This window comes from Anser brachyrhynchus (assembly GCF_964034855.1).
Source record: "Anser brachyrhynchus genome assembly, chromosome: 1".
In the NCBI taxonomy this organism is placed as follows: domain Eukaryota; kingdom Metazoa; phylum Chordata; class Aves; order Anseriformes; family Anatidae; genus Anser; species Anser brachyrhynchus.
In genome coordinates, this window is record NC_137694.1 from 212729803 (window position 1) to 212741900 (window position 12098).

The 12098-nt window shown below is 49.7% G+C and overlaps 1 protein-coding gene across 4 annotated transcripts; it reads right to left on the minus strand.

Annotated features, from left to right (window-relative positions):
- Positions 1-2990: 2990 nt before the first annotated feature.
- Positions 2991-11844, minus strand: LOC308181944 (olfactory receptor 52B2-like). 4 transcript variants are annotated; one of them, XR_013941625.1, is made up of 5 exons: positions 11367-11844; positions 7200-7306; positions 4424-6892; positions 4249-4323; positions 2991-3927 (listed from the first exon to the last, which is right to left on the minus strand). XR_013941625.1 is itself a non-coding variant. In XM_080565813.1 (3 exons), the coding sequence occupies exons 2-3, from the start codon at positions 7242-7244 to the stop codon at positions 5924-5926; spliced, it is 1014 nt and encodes a 337-aa protein (XP_080421939.1). In that variant the 5' UTR covers positions 7245-7306; positions 11367-11844; the 3' UTR covers positions 2991-5923. The 4 variants fall into 4 exon arrangements, 1 of the variants encoding a protein (XP_080421939.1); XR_013941626.1 differs by having other exon boundaries at positions 2991-4323; XR_013941627.1 differs by lacking the exon at positions 11367-11844 and adding an exon at positions 8105-9986 and having other exon boundaries at positions 2991-4323.
- Positions 11845-12098: the final 254 nt, after the last annotated feature.

Here is a 12098-nt window from a genome sequence, read left to right on the forward strand (position 1 = left end):
AGTGTCCTTTAGCACATGGTAAACTGGACAGCCTCAAGGTTATATTTGATATTGTGCAGCTGAGATTGTGAACAGAGAGGTAAAGAAGTGGACCCAGAAGCATACACATGAATCAAATTACTCTCTTACTTGCATACAAAGCAGCAGACAACTCATTGAAAAGCAGACATTTCCACCCATGGCAAGCTAAGTGTTTTTGAGGCAAGCTAAGATTGCTGATAGAAATTATATTGTGCATTCATTCCCCCTAAAATCAGGAAAGCTTAATTTGCAATAGGTTAATTCATTCACGTACCAGGCAACATCTCCCATCTACAGGTAGGTTTGTGCACATGGACCAAAGGGACTTCCCTCTCCAGTATGTATCTTGCAAGCAAGCCTTTTTTTTTAGCCATTTCAGTTTAAGACTTGCAGCCTCTTGCATGGCACCACAGGGTCCTGAGCCCTTGTATCTTGTGTTTGCCCTTGCTCCCTCCATTCATGTTACCTTGTATGCTGACCTTTTTGTCCCTCTGTTGCTAAACCCCATCATTTACACCAATAAAAGAATGGAAATTCATCACGACAATATCGCAAAACAACATCTGGACTTGTCCCTGACCAGCCTCAATCAGCTGCAGCCCCTCTGTAGGGGCTGTGACCCCCAGGAGCTAGACCCAGACATCTGATCAGTGGTGAAAGATGCTCTCTTCTGGGTTCTCTGGAGTCACCAGAAGTGGTTTGCAGACCCACACAGTCTCCACCTGGTTCCTGTGAGCTTTTCTCACTTTCTGATTTCAGTGAGCCTCTCTACCCATGTTCCCCACACCAGAGACTCCAGTCCTCCCCTCTCCACCCAGAGGCTTTGTGCTTCCTTGTGATCCAAGGCCCAGTGGCTGACTGGAGACCTGCATCTGGCCACCTAATGCAGTTAGGACGTTGTGCACAGTGAAGCACTCTGCTCCCTCCCCTCCTCTGAGTACTGGCACTACTGCAGTCTTCAGTGTTTCCAATGCTCCCATCGCCTTCCTCAGCTGTCAGCATGCACTGCCTGCTGGCTTACACCACCCTGTGTATCCCTTTGATGCAAACACTTGAATCTTTGTGGTTTAGGTCTGGTTATCCCCAGTCCCATCACCATCAGCCCAGAGGGATTCCCAGCTGGCACAATGACGACTAAGGCTGATTTCTGCAAGAGAACCTACAAGGGGGCAGTTGTCCAGGGAAAGACTTGCCCAAGGTTCATCCACAAGCCCTGCCTGGTGCAATGTGTACCCCAAGGCGTGGCACAAGTGCCACACGCAGGCGTGTCCGCTGCCTTTGGACAGCACCCCTGGGCTGACCCCTTGGCTTTCTGTCTTCTTCCTGTGGCTCTCAGCTTTTCCTCATAAAAGTTTCAGTTCATCCCACAGTGGCAGGTCCATTTCTATCTGCAGAGTGCAGGTGACGTGTGTGAAAGGTCACTGTTCTCTCCCTCCTAGACCAAATGTCCATGGTAAGTCTTGTGGTGACCTGGGGTGGACAAGGAGGACGCAATGGGAGCAGGCTGCGGTGTGTTGTGGTCCCTCCCAGGCTGTGCCCAGAGAAGAGATGCACTGGCTTCTCAGTGCAGTAGGAGGGTCTGGTGGAACTGTGACACTGACAGCACTGCACCTGAGCTGCTCGCCACCTCTGGCAATGCACCTTTGGGACCAGTGTAGCCTGAGTCTTTCAACTCTAACGGAGATAACAAAACAAAATCATACTCTTCACCTTATAAGCACTTCCATTTGCAGCATCATTTTCAGAGCGGCCTTGTGCTGACATTGCCTGCCCCATGTCTGCCCTGGACGATGAGCTAGACCAGAGGCAGGCACTGCCAGCTGAGCCTCTGCAGTTCCCACAGCCCAGGCAGGCAGATTCAGATCTGGCTATGTCTGGACACAGTGTGACAAATGTAAATTGAAACACATCTACAGTTTGGTAACTACTATAGAAAGTGATTACAAACTGAGGAGAAATAAGGCTTAACGTATGTTAGTGCTGGCTCAGGACCTGTTCCAATTTAGCAGGTGTCTGAGCAGGCAAGATTGCTCACCCGTGCAACTCACTGGCATTTCTGGAGGTGTTCACAGAATTGCAAATTAAGGCCCAGTGCTTGATTTCACCTGAGTTTTGACCTCTATTAATTCAAACTGCTAGAACAGTATTGATGGAAGTGGGTTTGCATTGTTTTGTTGAAGCAATGCAAAGTCCCTGGTGACATGGGCTCAGTGGGGTCCCACTGGTGGGATCCTGCCAGGCCATGCATGTCCTTTTGCTCGTGCTGAAATTGCAGGGGACGATTTCTCCTGAACCTTTCTGCAGAGGTTGCTTGGCCAGTGCCGCTGCTGTGTCAGTGCCGCAGGTCTACCACCCGAATTTAAAGGGTTTTATTGATCAGCAAGGTGCTGTTTATTCACTTCTGCAGCTGTCCAGCAAAATCACTCCTTTATCATTTCTGCAGAAGCCATGTTCAGGGCACCATGCACATTCCTAAAATAAACCTACTGAGAAATATCAGCCCAGACTTGACTCATGCAAGGAGATTTTTGTGCTTTGCATAAAGATGAGAGACATGCAGAATTTTCAGTGCCCAAATTAGTGGTTTGACCTAATGCAAATTAAAGACTGGAAACCAAAGCCAAACTTAGATTAGTTTTCTTACGTCAACTCTATATAGAATCACTAATTTCTGGCAAAAAGAAAGGCATCATCTCTGTTTTATGAGGGAAACGGTGACAACGCTGTAAAAATGTAGTTTGCTGAGTGCTGTAGCACCAGTTCCCTTTTCCCTGGCAGCTTCTGTGCCTGCGCTGGATCATTCACACGGCAGGTCTGGAAGGAGCCAAGTGAGACTTGATCAGATTTGAAACTGAGACAGGTTTTTGTTTTTTTTTAATTATTTGTTGAAATCTAGGATACACAGTACAACAAAGAATGTCAGTATCTGCATGAATCAGAAAGAGAGATATCAAGTGCTAAAACAAAAGTTTGGGGGCAGTTTTCATTATAAGAGATCAGGCTTAAGGCACAGCAGCTGCTGGACTTAGATGATTTCTCAAGGGCTTGTTTACATTGACTTTTCCTGGTGCTGTAAAAGCTTTCGGATTTTTATTTAAAAAAAAAGAAAAGAAAAGAAAAGAAAAAAGAAAAAAAAACAAGCAAGCATTTCTGTGTAGTGAAGCAGGAACTGGGCAACAGAACAGGTGCACTTTAAAGGCTTCTTTTGAGGACCTAAGTCAATCTGTATCAGCTGTGCTTCTTGTGTTTTGTATGTGGCCTTTGAATCCCACTTGTCTGATGCATTCTGTGGGTGTCAGAGGCAAGTACATCGCAGGATCACAGCGTGGCTGAGGTTGGGGGCACCCCTGGGTGCCGCTGCTCGCCCCCTGCCCCAGCAGGGCCCCGCGGAGCCGCTCGCCCAGCCCCACGTCCCGGCGGCTGCCGGAGACCCCGCGGAGGAGCCCCCAGCCCCTCTCCGGGCAGCCTGTGCCAGGGCTCCGGCACCCGCCCGGCACAGCAGCGCTGCCTGGGGCCCAGAGGGCACCTCCCGGCCTCCAGGCTGGGCCCGGGGCCTCTGCTCCTGGCCCTGGGCACCCCCGGCGAGAGCCCGGCTCCGGCCTCTGCGCAGCTCCCCGCAGGCCCCGGCAGCCGCGGGGGAGCTCCCCCGGAGCCTCCTCCTCTCCGGGCCGAGCAGCCCCAGCTCTCGCAGCCTCTCCTCACGGCAGAGGTGCTCCAGGCCCTCCCGCACCTCGGGGCCCCGCGCTGGGCTCCTGCCACCAGCTCCAGGCCTCTCTGGCCTCGGGAGCCTCCCCAGTGCGGAGCAGAGCAGAGGGGTTGGATCCTCTGTCGCTGGTTTTCCTGATCTCAACCAAGACCAGATCCCTGAAGTGGTAAGTGCTGTGCACATGCTAACTGGAGTTCAAGCTGTAAGGAGACAAGTAGCAAACAAGCACAAGAAAACAGACTATATTATGGCTTTTCCCAACTCATCCTGGTTATTATTTTGTCTGTGCTACATGGATCTGGTGGATATCATTCTGTGATTCTCCTCAGGCTCACCCTCATGGCCAACACCTACCCGAATGGCCATGCAGTGTCAAACCCCACTGCCTACAGTGCTAGGGCTAAGCAGATTTACTAAGAGCTCTACAAACAGCTTGATCTGGACACACCACACTGCTGGGACTCATGCTATGATGCATCTGACAAAATGTATGTAGTCCTTGTGGCCATCATCCCTGTCACCTGTCCACATCTTCATTTCCATGTATGACATTGACTTCCTTGGCAGAAGAGTATGATTGTTGGTTAGTGGCAGTCCTGGAAAAAAAAAAAAAAAAAACAGCAGGAAAAAGTCGTACAATTTTGTTGAGACATCAGAGAAGAGACTGCTGCATTCTGTTACAGGAGAGAGATGCACCTCATGAAGTAGTGGTTCAGGCAGGAGGTGTCAATGCTTTCTCCAAGTACAGCAAAACAAACCCTAGCAATGGGAAAGAGCTGGCTGATAGTGTGATAGTATGACTGAGAAAGGATGGGCATGACACAGGTCAAACTGAGGGAACTGACAGGAGTAAGTTCTAGCAGGTACCATAAGGGTGAAGCCAAACTGAATTGTCCACAGCTGTCCTTGTATTGCTGTAATTGAAAACAATAGCTTATGCACCACAGGTGCTGGCAAAAAAAAAAATATATTCTCATATAAAAGAGAAAGCATATTACATAAAAGCAATAAATGTCATGCCTTTATTAATAAGAAACCAATATTAGCAGAAACTGATCATAAAAGAAGGCATTTGCAAGAGCAAAGGAGGAAAACGCTCAATGTGTGATCTACAAACCTAGTAAATACTCAGGCTGAAGCTGGTGTTTGTATTTGCAGACACTCTGTCTAGACCATCTGCAACAACTCTAAAGCTGGGACAAGGTCTGATACCTGCCAAGCAGCTAATGGGGGCTTCGGTTCAGCTCTGGGGAGATGTAGTTCAGCACTGTCTCTCTCCAGAACCAGCACTCCTCCTGTACCCTCCCTAATGCAGCTTGGATACTACTGCTCACCACTTTCAATCAGCACATAGAATCATAAAGGTTGGAAAAGACCACACTCACTGACAAAGAGTCCCTCCCCAGCTTTCCTGCAGCCCCCTTTAGGTATTGGAAGGCCACTGTAAGGTCTCCCTGGAGCCGTCCCTTCTCCAGGCTGAACAACCCCAACCCCTTCACCCTGTCTTTGTAGGAAAGGTGCTCCAGCACCTTGATCATCTTTGTGGCCCTCCTCTGAACTTGCTCTAATACGTCCATGTTTTCTTGTGCTGGGAGCCCCAGAGCTGAACACAGTAGTGTAGGTGGGGTCTCACAAGAGTGGAGCAGAGGGGGAGAATCACCTCCCTCACTCTGCTGCCACGCTTCTTTTGATATGGCCAGGATACGGTTGGCTCTCTGGGCTGCAAATAGCTCCATGCTAACCTGCAGTACTTGCATTTATTTCAGTGTTTTCCCTTTGGGAGACTTTTTTGTTTCTGTGAATTTTAATAACGAAGCAATTCCTGTAATGAACTCCATTAGCCAGTTGTGATTAGAACAAGTTTATTACACACCTTGTCCCTTGACTCCAGAGCAGACAGCTGAGATAAGGATCTCACCATCACACTACAGTGAAAGCTGCCTGCCTCCAGCTTGTTGAGGATTCCCCACAAGTGACATTGCTGGGGTGGGTTCTCCCTTCTTTGTTCCTTCTCTCTCTGCAGCCAGTTAGAGAGCCTGTCTTTTATCTTTTTTCTTACATTTTCTGTAAACTGTTGGGGAAAGTGTTGCGGGGGATGCATTGTGTTCCACATTTACGGTTGCCAAGAGGGAGGATTTGGGTGGGCTTCAAGTCCCGCTGAGGTATTCATTACTTTCTCATAGTGACATCTCGTTCTTATTCTTGCAGAAAACGAACTGCGGGGCAGAGAAACACTTTCATGAAATTCTCTTTTATCTGTTGCATCCGCACCCCATACACGATGGGGTTCAGCAGGGGGGGGAAGAGCACGTACAGGTTGGCCAGCAGAATGTGGACATGGTGCGGAATTTCCTGACCAAAGCGGTGCGTTAAAATAGTGAAAAAAGCAGGAACATAGAAAAGAAATATAACACAAACATGAGACACACAGGTATTGAAAGCCTTGTGGCGGGCAGTCCTGGAAGGCAGTCTGAATAATGCCTGAAGAATTAAGACATAGGAGACAGCAATGAGCACAACATCTAGCACTACTGCTGCGAAAGGCACTGCGAGGCCATACAGAATATTGACGGAGATGTCCGCGCAGGCCAGCCGGGCGATGCCCATGTGCTCGCAGTAGGTGTGCGGGATGACATTGTGCCCGCAGAAGGGCAGGCGCTTCAGCAGGAATACACACGGGAAAATGATGCAAAAACTTCTCAGCAAAGCCACCAGCCCTGTTTTGACAACAGCTGACTGTGTCAGCACAGCTGCGTAGCGCAGGGGGTAGCAGATGGCCACAAACCGGTCAAAGGCCATGGCCAGCAGGATCACAGACTCTGCCGAGAAACTGAAGTGCAGGAAGAACATCTGGGTCAGGCAGGCGCCGAAGGAGATCTCCCCTGCACTGAACCAGAACAGAGCCAGCATCTTGGGCACAGTCGTGGTTGACAGCATCAGGTCAGTGACAGCCAGCATGGACAAGAAGAGGTACATGGGCTGGTGGAGGCTTCGTTCTGTCCTCACAACGAACAGCAGGGCACCATTTCCCAGCAGGGCAGCCAGATACATAAAGCAGAAGGGGATCGAGATCCAGATGTGTGACTTCTCCATGCCCGGGATGCCAGCCAAGATGAAAGTTGCTGGAGTCGAGCTGCTAAGGTTGAATGGTGGCATAAGCTGCACCTGAAAGCAAAGACAGAAAGCACTGCAGAATGTTATTTCACATGCTCAAGCTCTTCCACCACTATCAAATGCCAGTATCACCTCTGCTGATCAGCTAACAGCCACAGTGGCAGGTATCCACCCCAATTATGAAGACCTGTGGTCTGCAACGTATTGCAGCAGGTACTTATACTCATGTACTCCTACTATGTGTATGTGACAGTGTCCAGATTTTCTCTTCACTTGATTTTAAGATGGTATAAGTGTATTTTTCTTCCAAGTAGACCAGGCTGAATGGAGACAGAATCAACCCATACTGCACAAATACCTTAAACCGATGGACTATCCGTCTGGAGTAGAGAGAGTAAGTCATGCAACACAAGAGGAAGGTCAAGTGCTTGCAGCGGTGCACGAGATATTCTTGGGCATCAGGACCTGCAAAAGGGATAATTGGGAGTTTCAGGTACGTGGACTCACATGAGTTTAGGACAAAATTAGCTCTAGGATTGAAGTTGGCTGCCCATCCTCCATCCTCATCTCCAGACTTCTGTCTCCCTTTCCTTTTGGCTTTAGGACTGAAAAGTTTCTGGTTTGGCTCACTCTGCACCTCACTGTCAGTGCAAGTCGAGTGGAAATAAAATCCAATCAGGCGCTTGGAAAGCCTCTTGGGTCAGGGGAAGACCCTGAGCTGGAGTTCCCCCAGCAGCCAAGGACAGGGCTGCACCGCTGCCCTGCAGAGGGTCTGAAGGAGGCTGGGTCACCCCCAGACTCGCACAAGTTAGAGTGGGATGCCTCTCTTTTTCAGCAGCTTGTGCAATAGTCAGTCAGCTCTTAAATACCAAGACTCAAAATGGGAATTACCCGTAGTGCAACTGAGATGAACAAGTGTTGCAAGTACTTAAAACCATACCCCTGTGAGGTTACTGCATACCGAAATATTGACTCCATGTATGAGAAAGCAATTGCATTTTTAAAGATGGAGTTGGTTCCCAGCTTATGCTCAGAGGCACACAGTTTCGTGTCCAAGGAACCTGCTCCATAGAAAGAACATAACAGTGGACAGTCTTTAAAAAATAGTGAAGATAAAAAACTATCTAATGCTGTAAATGAATTAAAGCAATTCATTATAAATATTGCATGAAATAAAAATAGATGCGGCATGTTAACAGATGGAAAACACTACTAATGCTAATAGTATATATACTCTGTGCTGTTATACTAAAAGCTAGTCACCTCTTGCCAAACTCCAGATGTTGAACTGCAGATAAACAAGGGCCCGTTGCACCTGCAGGTTGGGATCACAGCGCAGCCAGAAGCTCTGTGCCAGAGGGACCTCTCAGCAGCAGACCCTTCCTAGCTTAGTCACCACTGTCAAGCTGCACTAACACAAGTACAGCACAAAGGACGTATCTTCTACAACTACCTCCAAGCAATTCCTTGGAACCTTTTATTCCTAAAATCTTTTTAGCTTAACTTAACTAAATGCAATAACTTGAAATACTGACATTCCCACAGAGCTGCCTGAGGATTACAAAGAGGTCTGATCTCTTGTCATTGTGGCAGAAGCAAGGGCTCTGATTGAGGACACAGCTGTCCTGGTTTCAGCTGGGATAGAGTTAATTTTCTTCAGAGTAACTCTTTGTACTGTGTTTTGGATTTAGGATGAGAACAGTGCTGATAACACACCAATGTTTCAGTTGTTGCTGAGCAGTACTTATGCAGAGCCAAGGACTTCTGTGCTTCTCACACTGCCGTGCCAGTGAGGGGCCTGGGGGTGCACAAGGAGCTGGGAGAGGACAGAACTAGGAAAGCCGACCCCAACTGGCCCAAGGGATATCCCATGCCATGTGGCATCACACGGAAATATAAAACTGGGGGGCTGGCTGAGGTGGGGGGCAGCCACTGCTCGGGGTTCAGCTGGGCACCAGTTGGCAGGTGCTCAGCGATTGCATTGTGCGTCGATTGCTTTGCTTATTCTTGGCTTTATATAATTTTCTTCTCTTTCTTATTAAGCTGGTCATAACTCAACCCACGTGTTCTCACACATCTACCTTTTTTTTTTTTTTTTTTTTTTTTTTTTGAGTCTCTCCCCCACCCACTGCAGGGAAGAGCAGACAGCTACAAGGTGTGCTGCCTGCCCGGTTACACCACAGCAGCAGCTTCACAGAGCTGCAGAGGGGGAGTGGATGGAGCCCCCGCCCCAGGGGCAGCCTTCACAATGCTCCAGCCTTTGGAAGGGAGCCGGGGACACAGAACAGGGCAGGGGAAAACAGCCTGCTAGTGACTTACTGTCTCCAGATGAGAGAATGAAAATAACACAAGTGTTTTCCCTCTTGGCCTGAGCACATCCACAGCTCTCCCGCGGCAGGGAGATGCTCAGTGCTGCAGCTGTCCCAGGTCGGTGCACACTGCAGTGCCCCACGGACATCGCCCTGCATGGGGCTCGCTCCTGCCCCGCCACCTCAGCCTCGCTCCCAAAACCGTGTTATCTCAGCTTAAGAGCAGCCGATCTGGCTGGCCAGTGAGGGAAGGTGCTTCACCAGGTTATTGCGAACTGGGGATGTGGCCCCTCTGTCCTAGCGATCCCCCTGGCCCCAAACATGCAGCGCGAGCAGCTCACCAGATCCTTGACCCCGCAGCAGCACGGGTCCGTGGCAGCAGCCAGGCAGGGCTGCAGCGTGGAGCCCTTTTACCGGCTGCACGGGGCCCGGGTGGAGGCACTGCACCCACTGCGTCACGCCAAAAGCGCCCTGCAGCCACCAGCGGCACGGGGATCTTGCCCCAGGCCCCTCATACATCACACACGTTACAAGCACGTCGCTCAGTGCAGGCAGGTCCCCAGCGCCCAGACCAGCACCTGCACAATTATACCTGTGCCATTTGCACAGCCTGTCCCCAGGGCCCTGGCTGGACTGTCACAATGTCACTGCAGGCAGCAGCAAGCCACAGACAGCCTTTGGAAAAGCAGACGCGATGAGGTCTAAGAGTGCTGTGGCTTATCCAAAGTGCCAAGCAGCCAGACATAGAAACTCGGTGCAGTTACTTTTGCAAATAGTTTAACACGTATTTATAAATAACAGCCTGCTTTTTGAATAGATTATTGGGCATGATACATAATGCCCTCAGTGATTACTGCAATAAAGGAATTTGGAGAAGTTCCATAAAGCAATGACAGACAGCCATAGGCTGCACTCCTGGACGGGATGGGGGATGTGGGAGGACGAGCTTGGGAACCTTGCTCGCACGAGTGACCGGACTCTGCCCCACCTCCCTGGTCAGTGGAGACCCTCTGCAGCCCCTCAGGAACTCCACACACAGGATGAGTAGTACATTAGTCTGTAGGAACTGTTTCCTGCAGGCTGAATCATTTCAGTACAAAGTAGCCTACAAGCAGGGGCAGCTGTGAATGTCACAGACTCAGCAGCACACCCACACCTGGAGTAAGACTTTGATCATAAAAAAAAACAATTCCACGGGAGCAACGGTGGAGTGCAGCATTCAAGGTGCATAGCCCCCCAGACACAAGTGCCTCAGCGCTCTGGCTTGTTCAGGACGCAGGCACTGGGACTGCTGCACCCCGAGGGCTCCAGAGGGGCCGGCATCCCGGCTGGGGACCAGAGCACGGTCACTGCACGGGGCGGACAGGGGCAGACCTGGGAGTGGGCTGCGGGAGCCCCTTCAGTGCTGGTGCCACCTCGTGTCACGAACCCTACCACCTGTGCCTTCTGGTGCCTAGGCACCTTTAAAGAAGCCCAGCTCTCAGGATGAGGATGGGCTTGCTAACAAGGCAGACAGCTGATTTTTGTCAGCCTGGCTGCCTCTGAGAACAAGGAGAGGGGATGTGGAAGCAATGGTGGAGTCCTTGCTGTCCTGCAAGCACAGATGGTTCCTATGCTCCCTGCTACACAGACTACAAGGGATCACACTGCTCCAGCAACTCCCAGCTCACACCAAACATCCCATTCAGAAGCTGAGCAAAGCCAGGGGGACATTTTTGTTGGGGGGAAAAAAAAAGAAATCTGTATTTGGTTAAATTTCATGTGCCATGAGTTCCTCCCAGGTTTACCAAAATAATTATAAGAAAACAAAGCAAAAATGTGTTTAAAATTGTAAATTAATTTAGCACTTTATTGTAACTGAAACACTAAAAATGCTTGAATTTGAAACATGAGCATTTTAATGGAATACTTTGTTCCAACAGCCTTTTGTGTGTAAGTGTTCACCATTTTTAATGCACCTTCTGAGATGCTCTATTCTGTCCTGCCTCATCTCCAGCCACTCATCTAGAGGGACACAGGTGTCTTGTAAGTCCCATGTCACATCTTCCAGCCCCATGTGGATGTCTCAGATGCCCAAGGGCATCTCAGGTGGTGTTGGGCTCCTCCAGTTGAACACTGAGCTGTGCCAACAACTCTACAGGCTGCAGGAGGAGGCTGGATGCACAATTCACATCAAATTTTTACATTTACATTTATATTTCACCACCTGCACCTACCTCACTCCATTGTCAGCCATGGATGAACAGCCCAGGACAGGCCGCACAAGCTCTGTGCATGTGTTCAGCTTCAGGAGACCTTAGCAGCAGATGTTCCATCTGACTCCATGCGCATGGCCCAAAGCAGAGACGTTTCACAGCAGCATGGTCCCAAAGCAGCAGTGGCAATGTTTACCACCAAGGAGATTCTTGACCTCATGCAAGCAGCATGCCTCAGGTCACAGCTGCTGCATGGGGACCCCAAAAAGCCAGTGGCAACCAGCACTACCAGCCCCTGGCATCAATCACATCCCTATGGCTGAAGCTGAGACTGGCTTCCTGAGAGAGGGATGAGCTGAAGTCCACCAGAGGCAGCTGCTGCTGCAGGGGGTTGGCTTTATCATGTCAGGTCAGACGAGGCACACCTGCTGGCATAGGCACCATCAGCATGGGGTCTGCTACAGGGAGGACATTTTCCAGCCACAGTCCATCAAGCACCCAGCCCATCTCCCCAGACCAATCCTCCAACCACCTCCAGAAAGGTGAAGAGAGGAGAAAGAATGAACAAGATGCAAAATAGCAAGCAGTTATTTAAACTGCTTGCTAGTTATTTAAACGCAAAGTCTAAATTTGTTACTGGCTGCAGAGCCATAGAGGGGGAGGAGGAGGAAAAAGAAATGGGTAGAAAACCTCTCATGGGACATTTTGTAAAGGAAGGATGCTGGGAGAGAAACATTTGCAAAAGAAATGAGT

Coding starts and splice junctions, on each gene's coding strand:
- LOC308181944 (XM_080565813.1), bottom strand. CDS start 7,244: ATGACTTACTCTCTCTACTCCAGACGGATAGTCCATCGGTTTAAG. Junction 6,893..7,199: donor GGATAGTCCATCGGTTTAAG/GTATTTGTGCAG, acceptor CTTTGCTTTCAG/GTGCAGCTTATGCCACCATT.